This window comes from Lacerta agilis, chromosome 10, assembly GCF_009819535.1.
Source record: "Lacerta agilis isolate rLacAgi1 chromosome 10, rLacAgi1.pri, whole genome shotgun sequence".
Lineage (NCBI taxonomy): Eukaryota > Metazoa > Chordata > Lepidosauria > Squamata > Lacertidae > Lacerta > Lacerta agilis.
Window position 1 is genome coordinate 18,474,612 of NC_046321.1, and position 20,995 is coordinate 18,495,606.

General features: G+C 43.5%; 1 protein-coding gene across 2 annotated transcripts in view; it reads right to left on the reverse strand.

Annotated features, from left to right (window-relative positions):
- Positions 1 to 16,009: 16,009 nt before the first annotated feature.
- The window catches only part of PKP2 (plakophilin 2), a 57,779-nt gene continuing 52,793 nt past the window's right edge, over positions 16,010 to 20,995 (reverse strand). For both annotated transcript variants that reach the window (XM_033162109.1, XM_033162108.1), the window contains exons 10-13: positions 20,388 to 20,541; positions 19,244 to 19,433; positions 17,297 to 17,372; positions 16,010 to 16,492 (exon numbers count right to left, since the gene is read on the reverse strand). In XM_033162109.1, coding sequence (XP_033018000.1) covers positions 16,424 to 16,492; positions 17,297 to 17,372; positions 19,244 to 19,433; positions 20,388 to 20,541 — 489 coding nt within the window. In that variant the 3' untranslated portion in view covers positions 16,010 to 16,423. The remainder of the gene's footprint in view (positions 16,493 to 17,296; positions 17,373 to 19,243; positions 19,434 to 20,387; positions 20,542 to 20,995) is intronic.

The window sequence follows — 20,995 nt, forward strand, 5'->3', positions numbered from 1 at the left end:
ACTGCTCTTTAATTGCTTTATAATCCTAATCAGAATTTAGTGGGGCTTACTCCCAAGGTAAGTACCGGTAGTTTCCAGACAGCAGCCTTATTGCCTAGGAAAAAAACCCAAAACATTCTGCCTTTCTTGGACATACTGAAGATATCTTGCACAACTAGAAATATCAAAAGCAATATAAATGGCAAAGAACAATAAAAGCAGTAATTCAACTACAGAGCAATAGCTAAAAATAACCAATTGAATGAGCCAATTGAATACCAACAAACTTTCTGAAAAAGTAAAATGGAATCTTACGCTTCTTACTTGGGAGGAAGCCAAATTTAAAATTGATTTACTTCTGAGAATCTAGTTAATGACAAAACGGTGGTACAGAGGGCAGCCAATCATACGCAGGGTGAGGCATTCCACATTCCTTTGTGACATGAGCCATAGTTGGGCATTTTTGGCTCATGTATTAAACAAAATGGAAGCAGGAGCATTTTACCAGTTCCTGGAAACATGCACAGCTCAGAGAATCTCACTAGGAAAGATGAATAAACGAAAACATTCTGATGAAAATGATGTATAATAGTATATTACACCAGTAAAATTAGCCAAAATGTATAAAATATGCAATAAATGTTGGAAATGTAAAGAGAAAGAGGGAATGTTTTATCATATGTGGTGGGAATGTAAGAAGGTGAAAAGCTTCTGGGAAATGATATATAATGAGATGAGAAAAATGTTGAAATATACATTTATAAAGAAACCAGAAGCATTTTTACTTGGAATTGTAGGAAAAGAGATTAATAGACAAGATAAAAAATTGTTCCTATATGAAACGATGGCAGCAAGAATGTTATTGGCACAGAAATTACCGACGATTGAAGAATGGCAGATAAAATTAATGGACTATGCAGAATTAGACAAGATGACAGGAAGAATTCAAAACCGGCGGGACCAGGAATTCCTAAAGGATTGGACTAAATTTGAGAAATATTTGAAAGACGATTGTAAACAACAAATCACACTACTAGGTTTACAAGATGTTTTGTAAGGATAACTTTAGGAAATATTATGGAAATAACTTTGGATGGTAATAATTGTTGTAATAAAAAGTAATACTGAAGTTGGAAATACAAGAAGAAATTAGGAAATTTGAAAATCTTGAGATGTGGTTGATGGAAGTCAAAAACATGTATAAGAGATGAATATTAATGGATGTTTAAAAGAATATATGCAAAATTTAATAAAAATTATTATAAAAAGAATAAACGCAAACATTCTTTATAAGAGGTGTAACAAGTGGGGACAGGAACAGCATACTGCTACTTATTTTACAGCAGGAATGATCTCCTATTGTCAGAAAGAAAGCCACCATTTAAGCTAAACAGGTGAGGGGGCAGGGCAATGGTATATATTCGTCCCCACGAAAACTCTGCGAAACAAAAACAGGGTTTTCTTTGATCAAAGAATCTGTGGCTCTGACCTCTGTGCAACCACGATACCCTGCTGTTGCTCACAGAAATCTGAAAAGAAACAGAACTATTTTAAAATGTTACGGAATCTCAACCTTCCACTGGGTGGCAGAATTGCACTTAATCTGTATGTACTGTAGTAACACCAGCATTCTATGTGATCCCTGGTAATCAGTGTGCCAAATGCTGCATTTTGAATCAACGTGGAATTTTGGTGTGCCAAAAAAGTTCTCATTGTATAATCTCCTTTATGTACAGATGCCACTCTGTAACCTTTGGGCCATTCAACATATTTCGCTCAAATGTTTTAGTCAGAGCCGTCTCATCCATAGAGGCCGGTGGCGCGGCGCGCCAGGGCGCAGGGCACCCCAGGGGCGCCCCCGTGAGCCCGCCGGCATACCGGGCTCCCCCTCTCCAACCCGCCCCCGCCCCCATGGGCAGGCAGGCACTCGCGCGCCGGCGGGCGGGCTGTAAGCCGCCCGCCCTCGCCTCCTGGAGCCCCAGCTGGAGCGCTGAAGCGGCGCGGGGCTTTGCGCGACCTTCCAGCACTCCAGCTGGGGCTCTGGGAGGCGAGGGCGACCGGCTTGCAGCCCGCCCTCCCGCCGGTGCGCGAGCGCCCGTCCGCCCGCCCCTCATCCTCCGCCCGCCGGAGCGCGGGCGCCCGCTCCAACGCCACGCCTCTCATCCCCCGCTCGCCCACCCCCCCTCCCGAGGGGCGGCCAGCGCGGGAGGGAGGCGGGCGGAGAGGCGGCAGGCTGGGGGCGCCGAGGGATCGCTGCGCCAGGGCGGCAGATCCCTCTAAGACGGGCCTGGTTTTAGTAACCGAGATAGCTGAAAATGCTCACACAGCAAGTGTTACATGTGTTTTATTTACTTATCTGACAGAAAGTTCTATACTTCTGAATAGGATTGCCTAAACAAAAACATTTTAGGCACATGCCAAAAAGCATACAGCTAAGGCACTTGCCTGATGTCAATAGGCAGGGAGTTCTAAAGTGTAGGGGCTGTCACACATTTACATCCCACTTTTCCTCCAAGGAGCTCAAAGTGGCATAGATTAGGCTGAGAGAGAGTGACTGGCTCAAGGTCACCCAGCGAGTTTTTTTGCTGGGATTTGCAGCTCTCCAAAGCCCAGTACTGTAATTAGAGTTGCCAGCATTTTGCCAGTACTTTTGGTGGTGTTGGGCTTTTGTTTAGTCGTTTAGTCTTGTCCAACTCTTTGTGATCCCATGGACCAGAGCACGTCAGGCGCTCCTGTCTTCCACTGCTTCACGCAGTTTGGTGAGACTCATGTTGGTAGCTTCGAGAACACTGTCCAACCATCTCATCCTCTGTCGTCCTCTTCTCCTTGTGCCCTCAATCTTTTCCAACATCAGGATCTTTTGCAGGGAGTCTTCTCTTCTCATGAGGTGGCCAAAGTATTGGAGCCTCAGCTTCCAGATCTGTCCTTCCAGTGAACACTCAGGGCTGATTTACTTAAGAATGGATAGGTTTGATCTTCTTGCAGTCCATGGGACTCTCAAGAGTCTCCTCCAGCACCATAATCCAAAAGCATCAGTTCTTTGGCGATCAGCCTTCTTTATGGTCCAGCTCTCACTTCCATACATCACTACTGGGAAAACCATAGCTTTAACTATATGGACCTTTGTTGGCAAGGTGATGTCTCTGCTTTTTAAGATGCTGTCTAGGTTTGTCATTGCTTTTCTTCCAAAAGGCAGGCGTCTTTTAATTTTGTGACTGCTGTCTCCATCTGTAGTGATCATGGAGCCCAAGAAAGTAAAATCTCTCACTGCCTCCATTTCTTCCCCTTCTATTTGCCAGGAGGTGTTGGGCTAGACTCATTCAAATAAATGAACTCAGAGTGGATCCCTTAGATACCACACTTTGTTTAACAGATGTGCTAGCTAGAACTGGCAAGTCCTCTGAGAAAAGTTTCCATGTTTCAGTTGTTGTACTCTCCATCCTTTAAGTGCACGCATCACAGTCCTGCAGATCTCAGTCTGAGCTCGAAGCAGATTTTACAAGATAAGGAGAGGCCTGGTTAGCATTTTTGTGTTTAAATTTCTGCAGACGCATTCCAGGAAGATAACACAACGCAATGTCAATAGCTGGCAGTCAATTCTGCAAGTCAGCACTCATGAGTAACGGTGGGAATGGAATATCCTTACATTAACCAGAAGAAATACATTTCTAGGGAATGGTTATCTTGTCCTTCGTTTACTCCACACATCTCTCGTCTGCCCCCACAAATGTATTTCTTCTACTTGCTAGATGCACCACTTCCCTTGCTTCCTATTTCAAGGGGGCTAATACATTTGGATACGAGCCAATAATTTGAAGCTAAATCCTAAAAAGATGTTCTGAGTTTTCAAGTATGGGAGCTGCAGAGCCAGCCTATTCTGAATAGGGCATTCCTCTGGAACGAACAAGTCCATATCTTGTGGGATGCGCCTGTATCCAACACTTGTCAATGGAGGTTCAGGTGATTTTAGGGGCTGGGAGTGCCAACTTCCAGCTACAGCTGCTTTTCCATCTGTGGTCCCTCCTGGGCAGAGATGACTTGGCCACTGAACTCCACACAGGCCCCAGAACACTGACTATTGCAATGCACTCCTCATGGGGCTGCCATTCCAGACTTAATTTGGTAGCGTCAGCTGGTCCAAAACACAGCAACCAGGTTACTGGCCAGGATTCCATTTAGAACTCCCATAACCCTGATTTTAAAACAGCCAGTTTGCTCCCATACCAAATCCAAGGTGTTCACATTGGTGTTTAAAACCTTAAAGCCTTAGACCCCCAATACCCGAAAAGCTGCTACCATCCCTATCGCTTCTCAAGAATGGCAGAGGGGGCTCTCATCTATGATGATGTCAGAACTACTCTCTTGGTAGTTCTGACATCATCAAAAGTCGGGGGAGGGGAACGGCAGCCTGGGAGGGTTTCCCCCTCTGTGACAGCTCTGAATTGAGCAACTGCCTTCCCACAGAGGTGTGTGTGTCTCTAACATTTTTCTCTTATAGCTTTTGCTGTATGCTGAACACATATGCCTTGGCCTTTGATGGGTAAGGTACTGTACTTTGTTTTGTGGGTCCCAACTCCTTCACTGGCTTTATACTCTTCTGTTCCAGCTGCAATGGTGTTACTTCTTAAAAAAATGGAACTGTTTTCTCCAGTTGTTGCTCTTTTAAAATATATATTACATTGCTGTAAATCTGCCCTGGGACCTTATGGAGAAGGGCAGATAAGAAATCACATAAAGATAAGAAATGACTTCTTCCCACCCCTCCCTGAACTGCTGCTATCATAAATCCTGATCGGTCGTCCCTAGTAACATTTCCTGAATCTTAACTCCAGAACCAAGAGACTCCCTTCTGAATCAGCATGAAGCCCCAGAGCTGGAACTTCTACAGATCCGAGGGAGTTTAAGAAGAATGATGCCTCCACTAGGGTAATGCCAAGATAAAGAAGTGTTCCTGATAAATTGCAACAGAGCTGAGCAATCCAAGGCCATGTAGTAGAGATAGCCAAATAAGAGAACGTCCAGTAGACTCCTCAGGGTCTCACGCTCCTTCAGGGCCACGATTTCCCCTATCTAGAGTTTACGTTGACAGATTAGAGCCAGTCACATTATACGGTGTTTACATTTGGGTGGGACTTTGTGACTGCCAAAACATTAGTCTTAGATATAATTCATTATCGACTCTAAATGTATTGTTCACATCAGAAGGTGTGCTAAGAGAATTATTTGGAAATGGAACATAAGGAGAGGATTACCAAAATGTTGTTTTACATCTGCTACTGAGGCAGGTTCAGGGTCCTTGAATTGTATTGAAAGCTTAGATCCAGGGACCTAAGTTTCTACGGGGCCACCCAAACCCTTATGTCTCAGCTCAGTCACTGAAATAATCTGCAGGAGCATCTCTGGTCATGTGCCGAGTTGGCGAGACTCATTTGACAGCAACAAGAAATGGAGCTTCTATTGTGGAACACTCTGCCAATAAAACTGAGAGTGTGGAGCAGGCACCTTCTGAGCCAACTTTTAAACAACTGCTGAAAACCTTTCTATTCCATCAGGCTTAGACAGGCAATTAATAATACCTGTACATATTTCTATAACAGCTGATTTCTTATTTTAGCCTTTTAATATAGTATTTATTGTATACATAAAATTGTTGTAAACCACTCTTGATTTTTTTTAATGAATAGTGCTCTCTCTCTCTCTCTCTCTCTCTCTCTCTCTCTCTCTCTCTCTCTGTGTGTGTGTGTGTGTGTGTGTGTGTGTGAGAGAGAGAGAGAGAGAGAGAGAGAGAGAGAATGAAGGCAGGACAGAGGAGAGATTTATCTGAGAGCTTGGGTATTTTGGTTGTATAGCCAAATGAATTTACAATGGATCCAGTGCCAGATTTACGTATAAGCTAAACAAGCTATCACTTAGGGCCCCACTCTCTTGGGGGGCCCCCAAAAAATTAAAGGAAAAAACCCTGGATGTACATTTCCAAAATATAAGATAAAAAACAAATAAAATAAAACCTACATACAGCAACAGTGTTTTGTGTTGTGCAGGCTCCTATTTGTTATGTGCAAATGGCTTTAGATACCAATAGGTCCATAAATTACCATATAGCATATATTCAACACAAAAAACCAGCAACAATTTGTTGTTGACAAAGGGCAGCTGGACATATAAAGGGCCCCATTACCTTCAGTAGCTTAGGGCCTCGTCAAACCTAAATCCGACCCTGACTGGATCTAAACCACCTCTTGCCTGGTGTATCTGCACACTATAAACTGGTGAAGCTCCTGTTTCATAAAGTAAACTAAAAACCAAACTGAGGCTTGTGTTGTGGATTTGGAAGATTTGCTTGGGGTTGGGTCTGTGAATCTAGATGCGACTGTGTAAACAAGTGTCAATGTTTAGAAATCTTAGCTCAAGTCAACTGGCTTAGTCAGAAGCTCATATTGCTGAACAAACCCATCTTGGGATCTCTCTAAACAGGAAGCTCCATGAAAGGTATTTCTGGCTATTTAGGATTAGTCAGACCCTGCACATCCGAGGTTATTTAGAAAGAAAACATCCCAGCAGGGGCCCTAGAGTTTAGTTTAGTTAGAGGGCCAAGCTAGGTGTGATGGAGGCAGCCATATTGTTTCTCCCTCATATTCAGATCTAAAATACATGATTAATGTAAATAGATAGTGCTGCTGGTCCCGTACTATGGAATGCTTTCCCAGCAGAGATTAGGTAGGAACCCTTACTTTAGACATCCTGGCATCTCTTGAATACCTTTTTACACAGGCAGGCCTATGCAACTGTTTATACACATTTTTATTGCATTTATAATAAATCCCCTCCACATTTCCTCCAAGGAGCCCAAGGTGGCATGCACCGTATTCTTCACTTCCCTATTATCTCCTGACAACAACCCTGTGAGGTAGGTTAGGCTCAACAACTGTGACTGGGCCAAGGTCACTTCACAGCCGATTGGAGACTTGAATTGGGTCTCCCTGTCCTAGTCCAACACTCTAACCAAAACTCCACACTAGTTTTAATGATTACTTTTAAAACTCTGCCGTCATACTTTCAAATTTTGTGCTTCAGCTCAGAGATGCAGGGCTCCTGCTTCTTGTCGCAAGTAAAACCTATGAGGAAACCTTGAGCCTGATCTTGAGAAGTCGCCCCTACTAGCCTGAGACAACAGCCTTGTGAAAAATATATTTTGCAATAGTCAACAAATAAAATCAGGCGCATGCTACAGGACAAAAATGACATGGCAACTAGATCAGATAAAAGGCTGGATTCCAAATAATTCCATTTCTGCAGTTGCAGACCCCCTCACTTCTCAGAAATTCTAAAAGGCTGCTCAGCAGACTCCTGTCACTGAGATGTTTGGGTAATCCCCTTTTCTGAGCAATAGGTTTATGCACAATCACAATCCTTTGCTAAATTACTATGAATAAAGCAAGATCTTGAAGATGGAAGTATTTAGGAATGATGGGATATTTTAAAAAAAAAAATTAGCACACTGGTGCATCTTCTTGCATAAACAGGATTTCTCCGAGTCACCAGAAGGTGTCTCACAGCACAAAGATAGCACTTTTTAAAATATTCACCTGTATCAAAGTTTGCAAAATGATACATGATGCATGGTATAACTTTGGGGACTAGGTCTTAAGAATTTTCTAAGTTTGAGGTTCTCAACCCATGTTTTAAGGTTCAATTCCAAAGGGAAATAAGGTCTTAATTTTACCTGAGAGAAACGACGTGGCACATACTTTGTACTCTACTTTTCCCACAAGGAGAGCCACTGACTAGACCTTTTCCACCCATCGCTTCTATTTTCTGTTGTTCATTCCAACGAGTAAATAATGGCAGCGGTGAATTCTGTGTAAACAGTTCAGTGAAATCTAATGCAAAACAGCTGGGCCCAGTTTAAACACAGCCCCCACATGGGTGCAGCCTTCCTTGTGTGAAATCCAGCCAGCCATCACAATGAAACCCCTCATGCAAAGGTTCACGCCCAGCAGGAACCAGCTATTGTTCAACAAACACAGCTAAATTGTTCTTTACAATTGTCCCTCCCAGTGCAGATCTGCTGACCCAATGTACATGAAGGCACAGCACCTTGTAAGACAAAGCCAGCACTAATCTCTGAGCAAACACCCCCACCACAACAGTACCAGTATCTTCTGCTCTCTTCTCCCTAGCTAGGGTGAAGATTGATGTAAGAACTTTGAACGTACCTTTACTGACCTAAGAAAGGAGTATTTCTGTACTGGAGTGAGCACTACAGAGTCCCGGGGAAAAAGCTGGCTGTGGTGCGAGCTTCATTCTTGTGACATGACTGATATAGAATGAGTGGGCAGAAAGAAATGCAATATATATTAGGGGAAATTGCTTGCAAAAAAAGTGCATATTGAAATACATTTGCACTAGGATGCTGGTAAATTTTCACAAGCACTTTGAAAAGTTCATGAAGTGATGTAGAAAGGTGGAAATGTGAAACAGAGCAAAACTGAAACTGGAAGATTTGCCATTCATATGATAACACCTGAAAGGGGCAAAGGTTCTGCAACTGCTATGTAGTAGTTGTTGTGAAATTTTGAGTTTTCTTTCTTTCTTAATAAAATTGTACTCCGCTTGATTGTAAATCAACAACCCTCAAAGCAGTTTACAACGCCTGGTTCACACATAATGCTAAGCCAAACTAATACTTAAAAATCACAGCCACTTCACTCTTCCTCTGGGATCTAAACTGTTCTAATTCCAAAGTGTGCATGCACACGAAAGCTCATACCAAGAACAAACTTAGTTGGTCTCTAAGGTACTACTGGAAGGATTTTTTATTATTTTTTATTTTGTTTTGTCCAAACTTGTGCTCATAGTTCATCTCCCTCCATACATTTTAGCTTACCACTCGCAGAATTGTAGTGTTAGAAAGGACCCCAAGGGTAATTTAGTACAACCTCCTGCAATGCACTCATGGTTTGTTAGGAGAAAGCAAACGAGTTTGGGTTCAAGCAATGCACTGCTAAGGTAAACCATAGTGTGGCAGGAGTGAGAGAGGGGTGAAATAGTTGCTCATGATTTTCTCCCTGTGCCACAGTGTTTGCTTGCTCATGGTACAGCCACCATTTGACTTTCATGCTATGTGCAAACTGGGCTGCTAACTGCTGAACCCTGAGGGCAGGCAGCTTTTGAAAGGAATTCTGGTCATAGTTTGAAGACACCAGAATACTAAACGTGCAGGAAGAATGTTGTCAGGCCTTGTATTGTTTTTTCAGATAGCCTCTAGCTTTCTTTCTTTTCTCTCCCCCCCCCCCTTTTAACATCAGAGGGAGTGACCAGCATTTGTCAAAATAAATTACATGATTTCCATGATTCCTCCTTTCTCCCCAGAAAACCTGTTTAGCAACAGTGGTGGGTGGAGCTAGAGAATGGGGCAAGAGAGGTTTCTGCTTTTTGTAAGGGTATAATCAAATTTTGCTTAAGAGCAAATTGTACTTAACAGATGTGCTTGTGTTTGGCATACTGTATCTCAACTTATAAAATGTACTCCCAACCCCAGCAGAATATCACCTCTCACCATTACAACCCCACTTCATAGAAATGTGCTGTAGCTCAATGGCAGACCATTTGCTTTGCATGCAGAAGGTCCCAGGTCCAAGCCCTGGCATCTCTAGGTAGGACCAGAAGAGACTCCAGTCTGAAACCCTCAAGAGCTGCTGCCAGTCATTGTAAATGAAGCGAGATGGGCAAATGCTCTCTGTATAAGGCAGCTTCCTATGTTCCTAACTCTGTCTCTAAAGGGCTTTAAGCAGGGATATTAGTTAAGGGGTGGACCACCTCTCTCAGCCCAAGGGTTGCATTTCCTCCTGGGCAGCTCTCCAGGGACTGCATGCCAGTGGTGGGCAGGGATGGAGCCAAAAGTCAGCAGGGCAACCCTTGTGCCTCTTGCCTCTGTGCAGTCAGCTGTTTTCCAGACAAGTAGAGTCATAGATTTGTGCCCACACACTTCCACCTTCATTCAAGCAAGCAGAAGGCATTGCTACAGTGCAAAGACACAAACATGCAGGGCAGGACTGTTGAGGGTTGTGGTCTGGAGAGAGGTGTGGTGACCTGGGGAGGGGGGCACAAGAGAGTTCTGGAGGGCCACACTGGACCCTTAAGCTCAGTCCCCACTCCTGGTGCATACTGTCTGGGGGGGGGTCCACGAACTCCCATCTGCAGTCTAGTAGAAGGGAGAGTTGTATGCCAGAATGCTCTCCTAGAGATGGCCCAAAGTGAGTTCTGCCTGGGAGTAAAGAAAAAAACAATGACGCTCAGGCTGGGTACACACCATACATTTAAAGCACCCTCTCAAGAATCCTGGGAACTGTAGTTTGCTAAGGGTGCTCAGAATTGTACCTCTGTGAGGGGGTAAACTGCGATTCCCAGGATTCTTGGGGGGGCTTTGCTTTAAATATATGGCACATACACAGCCACTTTTATTGCTTTCTGGAGCATCATACAAATGCATTCGAGTCCTTTTTGGTACTGTTATGTGTCATTTTTTTTGCATGCTTGCTGGCGCTCATTCAACACTACTAATTCAGAAATATAGCATATGGTTCATTCATGCTTCTACTTACCCTGATGCTTTCACCCAGGAAAACCTGTTGTTTACCGCTGAACTGGAGCAAACATCAATTGTGTTTTGTCCAGATTGACATTTGCTCCAATTCAGCACAAAAGAGCAGGTTTTCTGGGGGAAAGCAGTGGGGCAAAGGCAAAACTACTTGGACCCATGCCTGGAAAGCATGGGAAAAGCAGAAAATCACTTGGAGCCATGCTTTTTAGTCATGGGACAAGTGGAAATGTGGATGAGCCCTATGGTTGTGTGTTGCATGTCAATTATGTTATAATCAGGTCAGCCTGATAAGGTTCCCCACCCCATATAGACCTTTTGAGATGTTCAAACCGTGTCATTACAAACGTGGGATAGAGCCTGCTGCTCTTTGACCCCCAGCACATGCTCATTGAATGCCATTTTGACTTCTGGAACATGGCTTAATAACATAGGATATTGCCTTATTATACCTAGTCAGACTATTTGTCCACCGTCCAATATTGTCTAGCCTGGCACTTGCTTTCAAGGGTCTTGGGCAGAAAGAGGTCTTGTTCATCACCTGCTGCCTGATTCTTTTAACCTTTCCCATTGACCTTGCTGTCTGGTTCTGATGGGACTGAAACAGGGACATTCTGCATGCACAGACACAAAGGAGGCATGAATGAGGCTCACTCTGTGTGAATGATAGGCAGGTCCAGATTACTCAAAGAAGCCCCATCGCAAAACAGGGAAGATCAAGGGCCCAGGCTTTGCGGTCAAATGTTGAACCTACAGCTATGGCTGGCTAGATTTAAAACGGGGATATTGTTTCTTGCTGGTCAAGCTAGTTTTGTTGTTAATGCTTAGGCTCAGTGCTGGAAGAAGGCAGTATCATAGTTGAATACATTTAAATGGAGGAAGGGAAGATCAGCCTTGCCACAAATGGATATGAGTGCCTGCATATAATTCAGTACTTAGTTCTTGTATTGTCAGACTGAACTTCCTCTGCCTTTGCCCCACACTTTCCTACTTTCTTGCATTCTGTCCTTTCAGCTTGTGAACCAAAAGTCAGGGTGCATCTTTTAAATATCAGGGATTTTTTTACGCGAAGGACTATTTTTCTGAAAAGCGGGGCAAAAATATAGGAAATAAAGCAGAGGCTGTTCACCTGGGACTCTCCAAATATTGCTGGGCTGCAGCTGCCATCATCCATGGCTACTGGCCATGCTGGCTGAAGCTGTTGGGAGTTATAGTTCAGTTTGGATGGCTACAGGTGAGCCACCCATTTTAAAGAACTGCTACTGCTTGGGAATATGCAGCACTTCAGGTTAAAGCTGTCTCTGACTTCGGTCCAAAAGCAATCTGTCAGTCTGAAAGCAGAGCCGTTGGAAACAGATCATGGCTGGGCGTGGGAAAGTTAAGAACTGTATCGTAGTACAAGGGCAGGTAAAGCCCGTTGTTTATCTCTGGGGTTCATGCTGAAGCTTAATAATAAGGTAAGCAACACTGGCATTAGGGCTTCCTGCCAACAACTGAACAAGCTGTTCTCTCCTTCATTCATGCAGGGTTAGCCCTTGTGCTGCCTTCTAGTTGTTCCTGGACTCCAGTTCCCATCAGCCCCAGCCATCATGACCAATGGTCGGATTATGAGAGCTGTAGTCCAACATCAGAAGGCTATCACACTGTCCAGTCCTGTCTTAGGGCTACACTAAAGCTAGACTCAAAGCAGCAACAGTGAAAAGCAGTAGAGTAATTTTCTGTGCTCCTTGTTCATGTATGTTTGCATTTAATTAACAGGATTTCTATACTGCTTAATCATCAAAACCTGTAAGCCGCTTGCATCAAATAAACTGTATGGGAGATACATTGGCACAAACTTGCATTTGCTGCTTTGTAAAAAAAAAAAAAAAAAAAAAAAGGAAGAAGAGGAGGAGTTTGGATTTGATATCCCGCTTTATCACTACCCTAAGGAGTCTCAAAGCGGCTAACATTCTCCTTTCCCTTCCTCCCCCACAACAAACACTCTGAGGTGAGTGGGGCTGAGAGACTTCAGAGAAGTGTGACTAGCCCAAGGTCACCCAGCAGCTGCATGTGGAGGAGCGGAGACGCGAACCCGGTTCCCCAGATTACGAGTCTACCACTCTTAACCACTACACCACACTGGCTCTAACAACAGTGCAATTCTACACCTATGTATTCAACTGTCAATCCCACTGATTTCAGTGGAATTTACTCCCCGGTATGTGAGCACAGGACTGCAGACTAAGTGTGTATAAGCACAGGAAAGGGAACTCAAAAGACAATATCTAAAAATACTGGCAGCTCCAATGGGTTCGACACACTCCCTTTGGCTCTCAAAAGCAAATTGCTCAGCAATGCAACAACAAACAGAATTTCACAGCAGGATAGAGCAGGTCACACCCTTGCGTGACTCTCCTGGCTTCTCGGAGAAAGAATGCATTGCTGGGATGGGTGTGAGGAAGGCTAAATAAATATCTCCTGGCACATACTTAGAAAAACAGCTATTGTAGATGGCCAGGATAGCTAGAAATAAACTAGTATGAGAGGGCAAGAGACCAACCATTGCAACAACAGAAAAGGAAGATTTATGAAGGTGCATAAACAAGCAAGTGAAAGTACCAGACAGATTTGATTGCAGTGAATCTACTGACCCATGATTCCCGGATGCACCACACAGTACAGTTGGCAAGGCATTTCTTCCATTAATACCCCACCTTTCTTCCATACTGGACCCCAAGGAGGCCAGGCAGCCACCCATCCAGGCACTGAACAGATGCAGGCCAGTTTAGCATCAGCAAGATTGTCACCTGGACAACCTTGGATGTACCTAGAGAGTGCTCTCCTCCTTACTGGAGTGAGGAAGACATTTTTCTTTCGAGGGCCGCATTTCCACCTGGATGCCAGTGGGTCACACCCAGCAATGGGTGGGTATGGATGCAGAGGGACTCACTTGTCTATTGGTCTCCCTGCCCCACAAGCTGCTAGGAAAGAAGCAGAGGTCTGAACTGATTGCCTTTGAAATGTGGCCGAGGCCCACCTGCACAACACACACTTACCTGAGAGCAAGCCTACTGAACCCAACGGGCGATATCCAACATTAGTCATACTTCGTTAAAATCAACAGTAACAAGTCCATTCATCTCATTCGGTCTACTCCAAGTACAACCTAGCTAGGCATCACCTAACAGGTCTGTGTTCCGAGTAGGCACATACAGGATTGCATTTTTTGGGAACAGACGCACACGCATTGATAATCCCATTAAAGAAAGCCCAAAGGAAACCTGAGAAAAAGCAGAGAGCACTCCAGATTTCTAAATGTACCAAATAATGAATTCAGGTGAGGAAATTCAAAGCCGGAATAAATGAACAAGCACAGCAGAGCTATCTGTACTGATGCAATTTGGGGACTTTCCTAAAAACCTATTTATTATCCAAAGACTTTTTGCAGGCTGGTGGATTCTTTTTAACTCTATTTGCCATTGGCCTAGTGTCTGCTGTTTTATTCCGAACTGTAATTTTATTTATTTATTGTTTTTGTGCACCTTATTACATATAAAGGATGTCGTCAGAATATTTTAATAAATAAACAATGCCCTATAAGTAGGTCACTGCAATATGTGGAAGAGTTTCTTCTCAAAGTCCTCCAAATATCAGATATATGCTGGACAGTAACCCAGAGCAGGGCTCTCAGTGTGGGCTGCCCCCGTTTCACTGAGCAGCGCCCCTGCTGAGATATGACAGGTCCCCACTCCCTACTTTCTGTAAATCACTGAGACATTTTTGTTTCAACAAGCTGTATGAAAAGGTGTCTGCCTTATGTTTATAAACAATAGAAGATGAACACCTACTTTCAAGGTTTCTTTGAACTGTTTTCAAAACCATTTTTAGCAGTTTTAATTGTATGCTTGTAATCACCACTTGAGATGAGTGCCAAGGGCGATTCTGAATTCCAATATAATTGTATTTCTCATCTTTTGAAGAAAGAAAAACCAACAATCCATACTTTCATTTGCTTGATATAGGAAACAGCAGACAACTGCTGTGTCGCCAACTCCTTTTATGGCCCTGGATCCTGTGCTTTAAACAGCTGCATCCCATGCAGAAAATGAGCAGGGGAAACCTTTCCCAGCGGTTGAAATGAGCAAAAATAAAGCAGCTTCTGTCCGTACGCAAGGGAATGCAGGCAATTTTCATGCGACAGGAGGATGAAGTTTTGCTCATCGAGTTGCACTCTTGCTAATTGTTGCAGTAGTTGAAACTTGCCAACTTCACTGCTCCTGTGCCTTTAACAGCAGCAGTGATACATAGAAATGTGGTAGAACATACTTATTCTGGCAGGAAGATAAAGCAAGGAGAAAAGCTTGGATTGCTTCGTTTCAGAATGTCAGGCTCCTGCAGGGCTGCGAGATGTTCAGCTGGCCTCTGCACTTGCGCCTTCGAATTTGCAGGAGAAGCTTTTCACAGTGTGAAGACAAACTTCAACCCCTATTTTCTGCTGCAGATCAAGAGGCTCTTAGAAGGCAAAACCTGGCTGAAAAACTGGAAGTCCAACCTGCTCCTAAAGGCACAGGTGAAAAGCAGGATTGCCTATTTGTTTCTAACAGGTTCCTTACTCCTGTTTAACAGCAACCTGAAGACATGGCGAAAATGGTTTCAGGTGACCTTCCCCCCATTTGTTCCAATACTGTTTGATAGACTAGTCCCATTGCCTAAGTGCCTGGCAGCCATGCCCCCACTGTCTCTGCATTCAACACACGTGCGAAAGGGCTCTATGCATCTCCAGTGGTATATTCCTAGAGGCCTTCTTTGAATGCTCACATGCTGGAGGGATGTGGCTGGCAAACATTTTGCTAGAAGGGAGCAGGGTTAGTTCCCGTGCCCCTCCTGCCTGCCCATTCTCTGAGCTTGTGAACCAGGTCATCTGAACACCTCTTTTAAGCAAGCGATGATGCTGTGCTAAACATCCCCGGTTGATTTTTGCAGACCAAGCCACTGCAGCAAGTCAGGACATTTTCCTGTCCAGCTGGCAAACTTAAGGAAAAGGGAAGAAATAATCACACACACGAAACATTAATTGGTTGAGTCCTCAGACTGAATAGTCTTGTGATTTGGGACACTCACAAGTGTGGTTGTCTAAAAGAAATACAAAAGGGGATTCCCCAAGTTCACAGGCATTTTAAAAATAGCTCCACTGGTAGATTCTTTCACTTCCGCATTGCTAGAAAGTTAGGTTTTAGCAAACACACACACACACACACACACACACAGCAATGGCAACTGGAGCATTACGCTAAAAAACCCCACAACAGCCCAGGAAAATGTTTCAAAAGCAGTCTATAAAGAATCTGCCTCCATTTTTCAACAGATCTGGCAGACGAGGGCAGTTTTGTAGAAAGCAATGATTAGTAGTTAGGCATAGCAAAAAAATAAAAAAAATAAAAAAGCAAGCAAAAAAAAAAATTCATAGAAATTTCCAAAATTCCATTTTCTTTGGTTATTTAGTTTCTCATAATATAAAACCAGGATACTGAGTTAATCCTTGTCCAAAAGTGGGCCAACATACAATTTGCGAAAGGTTGTGAATATCAGAGTTCGTATTCGAATTATTTACTTTGATGCAACTTGAATGGCCACAGGATTTGCAAATGAGTCTTGATTTCAAAAGGAATAAGAAGCAGTGGTGTAAGGCAGATAATATCTGGGAAGGGAGGGGGCACTTTCTTCTGCTTATCCTTTGGAAAGTATAAAATCAGTCTCTTGAAGGATGCCATGCAGCTCTTGCTGGCGAGTTCATGCTGAAGATATGGTAATACCATTCCCTGCATGATCTCATCAGTCCTTAAGGTCTTTGTTGCCTACTTTTCAGTCTTTCAGTGAATTGTAGGCTCTTATTGTCTTGTTGTTGATGAAATCAGTCTTCTTAAAGTTAGCCTTGTAAATGAAAAAAAATAAGAGAGATTAAACCAAGAGTTTAAATTCTCCTGCTTTCACAGTATTAGAACCCAGCGTCATCCATGAACACATGGAGCTGAGGTTGTTTGGGCAAGATGGATCTGTGCATGATGCAGAAAACTATGTTTGTTTCAGACCTCTCTACAGAGCTGACCATGTGGCTTGGAGGAAGATACGCAAACACTACTAGGCAAACGGCTTTCTTGAGAACTTTATGTCTAAACCTGCAGGATATTTGGGTAAGAAAAGGGGAGACAGGAAATTAATACTTTTAATGAAATGTGGACTACAAGTTCAGAGATGAAACTGCTTCATTTTATTATGAAACACTGAACTTTGCTTTAATGATTATACTTTTAAATTGAAGTACCGTATTTTCTGGCGTAGAAGACGACCCCCAACTTTTCCAGTTAAAATATAGAGTTTGAGATATACTCGACCACAGATTCTCCACCCGGCATATAAGACGACCCCCGACTTTTGAGAAGATTTTCCTGGATTAAAAAGTAGTCTTATACGCCAGAATATACAGTATTAAATTAGAGAAAATGTGTCACTGGCTTGTCTCTCGAAGACTAAGGCTACAATCCTAACACACTTAACCGGGAGTAAGCATCACTGAATTCAATAAGGACTTAAGTGAGAGTAGACATGGTTAGGATTGCGCTGTTAAAGAGAACTGACTTTGCAAACAGACCTGTTAATACTTAAAATCAACTGAAAAACAACAACTGCGACCGACCAACAGGAAGGTTATCGCCCCAGAGCTAGTTGACAGCGTACCTTTTTGTAGGCACTGTGGAGATCAGCATGAGACCATAAAGAATACAAGAGGATGGAAGCAGCTCTGCCGGCTTTGCTGAGGAGGAGAATAATAACAACAACAACAACAGCAATCAGCATTATTTGCAAAGCAGCTCAGCTAAGTTAAAAAGAACAGACTTTGCCCATGGGGCACTGAGTCTCAAAAGACACAGGAAGGTACACAACAGAAAGGGCGAATGAAGAGGAAGGGAATCTAGGTTTAAAGGTAGGAAAGGAAAGAAACAAAAGGAATGAGACGTGTAGATTATTATTACTTTAATGCTCATTAAATTTATACAGCTGCCCATTCCCTGGGGTATAAAATAGTTTAGATAGCTGATCTAAAACACAGCCCAGGTGAATAAAAAGGTCTTCCTTCACCTGTCACTAAAAAGGCCATGGATAAAGCAGCAGGTGAGCCTCTCACCAACCCCAAGAAGACCTTCAATTTGGTACTTGCTCACCTCATTTCACTTGGCAGGGGCACCTTGAACCAAGCCCTCAAGAGGAACTCAATGTCTGGGTAGGTATATACAGAAGAAGGAGGAGGTCTTTCTCAGGAAGCAGTGAGTTGCCAAAGAGAAAGGGGAGTTGGAGAAGGGGTGAGGCAGGCACAAAATACAAATCACAACCTGAGGTTTAGCAAAGAGGAAGGGATTTTGGCAGAATCAAGATGGTGAGAAGGCAAATGGGAAAGAGAGTCTAGAGAAGAACGTGTGAAGATATTTAAAAGAGAAAGAGCAGGAGCACGTGCTGCAGTAAACAAACAGAGAGCAACAGAGGGAGTGTAACAAAGAAGAAATGTGGGCAAAATAAGACACAGAAAAGCCCCTCCCCCAGCCAGTGGAATCAAGAATAAAAGAGGGACAATTATTACTGTGTTGTATCCAATGCTAGTTATGCAAAACAGAGAAGTTAAATATACATGATTAACTTAGATTCCATTAATTTCAAGGGGTTTAGTAAGTTAGAGGAAATCCCCATTATTATTATTGTTGTTATTTAATTAATTTCTTATCCATCCTTCACCATGAGATCACAGGGTGGATTGCATCAATTTTAAAAATACAGTTTAAAATTCAGTAGAAAGCAAACAACCCTACTCAAGAGGATAGGAATGAATATATTTATCTCTCTCTACTATCAAATGCCATGTTAAAGAAGTGTGGCTGAAGAAAAAGGTAGAGCAGAAAGAGAAGACAAGAAGGAATGAGAGAATAAAATATTTCCAGTGGAGGGAGATTGAAATGGATGCATTTTAGGAATATTTATAAGTTGGAAATGGCACAACACTGGCATGAGTTTGAGAACTAGGTCTACAATGCCAGTGATTCTATAAGAGAATAAAGGGATATAGTAACTGGACCACATAACTGCAAGCAGAAACAGCAATACAGTACAGTCATACCTTGGGTTATGGCCGCTTCAGGTTGCATGATTTTGGGTTGCGCACCGCGCTGAACCCGGAAGTAACAGAACGGGTTACTTTCGTGTTTCGGTGCTCGCGCATGTGTAGAAGCGCTGAATTGCGCTTTGCACATGCGCAAAAGCACCGAATTGCGTCACGTGCATGCACAGATGCAGCGGTGCGGGTTGCAAACGCGCCTCCCGCACGGATCGCGTTCACAACCAGAGCGTCCACTGTAAAGGAAATGTCGTTCTCACTCAAGTGCAACCTCTTGAAACGTACTGAAATGTTTTTTATATCAATCAAACCACTCACTAAACTCAATTGCACGCTGATGCCAATCTAAGCAAATAATTGCTCAGAACAGAGCATGCCAAGTATTGCCCTGAAACAAGGTAGTTCTTTAGCACTGCAGGGATACCACACAGGGGTCTCTGGACAGCAGGATAATGCTGGGGACACTGCTTGTTTTGTGCTTTTTTGGGGGGGAAGGGGGGATATATATGAAAATGGCTCACCTGTCACTCAAGCTGATGTTCAGAACCTTTGAGATGCCATCAGAGTTCAAGAGAAGCCGAGCATTCTGGGAGCTGTTCTGAGTCAGGTTGTATAAAGCATAGCAAGCAGAAGCCGTGGTCTCGTTTGCAATGTCAGAGGTTGGGGCAGCATCTGGAAGCACGGCGACCAAATCTGGCAACACTTCTCTGGCTGAAAAGTGAAACACGATGTGCCCTTAGAATCCTCAAGTTTAAAGCTCTGCAGCTGTCTGCTCAAACGGTATCCAGCAAGTAATATTCAGCATTTTTAATTTGCAAAGCACTTCAGATGGGGTTTTCTTTAAAGATGCTTACTCCATAAAAACTTTATGGGGCGTGACACTTTTTCATTAGGTTTATCCAGAGCAGGCATAGGCAACTTTCGGCTCTCCAGATGTTTTGGCCTACAACTCCCATGATCCCTAGCTAACAGGACCAGTGGTCAGGGATGATGGGAATTGTAGTCCAAAACATCTGGAGAGCCGAAGGTTGCCTATGCCTGATCCAGAGGCTGGCTTCCATTTACCAGTAATCCACTGTGCATCTAGGGCCCCACTCACTAGGATGAGTAGGAGGGCCCCCTGCGATCATCTGAGGACTTTCTTTATGTGTCCCCTCCACGAGAGAACCGGAAGGTGGCAACATGAGAATGGGCCTTTTCTGCGGTGGCACCCCGCTTGTGGAATGCTCTCCCCAGAGAGGTTCACTGGCACTGCCATTACATATATTTAGGTGCCAGGTGAAAACATTCCTCTTGACTGATTAAAATATCTATGGACTTTAAAATGTGCTGGGGTTATTTGCTCTGGAGTGGGGCACAGCAGAAGTGGTGCCAGTGCAATCTTGATTCCCTAGTGTGAACCGGATTTGAATGCCATTATAGAGCTAATGGAAACAACCATCACAGATGTAACATCACAGACTGAACTTCCATATCATCCCAGATAGAAAGCATTAAGTTGAACGAAGTCCACACACACAGCTGTGATTGTTTATTAAGGCAAACCATTATTACTGCCATTATTAATGGAAGGGGATTCATCAAAATGTGTTTATATACTTACTATGCATTTAACAGTAATCTGACACTGAAGTAATTTTGGCCAGTCATTGCACATTTATTTACCTATTTCATTCTGCAGCGAGGTGTTGCGAGACAAGTTCCTGAGCAAGGAGACGGCCGTTTTCTTAACACTTGGGCAGCTCACGTGCAGCATGTTTCGAATACTTGGGAGGCCATTGGCCTTCTTGACAATGACTTGGGCTACTCCAAATGGCATCTGTCAGAAAACACACACAGCTTCTTCAGGCATAAGCGAGACCACCAGTTCATGGAATGCATCTTTTTCTTTCAGATAGGTGGTGATTGTTGTTCAATGGCCAAAGAGTCGTTAAGGCAGGGACAACCAATACGGTGCCTTTGACATGTTGTCCCATCAGCTCCAGCCAGCACGGCCAGCTGTCAGATATGATGGGAGTTTTAGTCCAACAACATCTAGAGGACACCACGTTGTTAAAACGTGTCTACACCATAGACTTAGCAGGTTTACAAACCACTCCCTCTCCCAAGGACAGCTTCTGCTCTATGGTAAGCGACAGGAATTCTCAGCTCCCATATCCAACTATAGTTCCCAGGATCTTTTCGGGTGCAGCCATGCCAGCTAAACTGGTCTAAACCAATTATAATTTCATTGCATGGTACTGAGAGACATTAGAGCTAATTCAGTTCCGTAA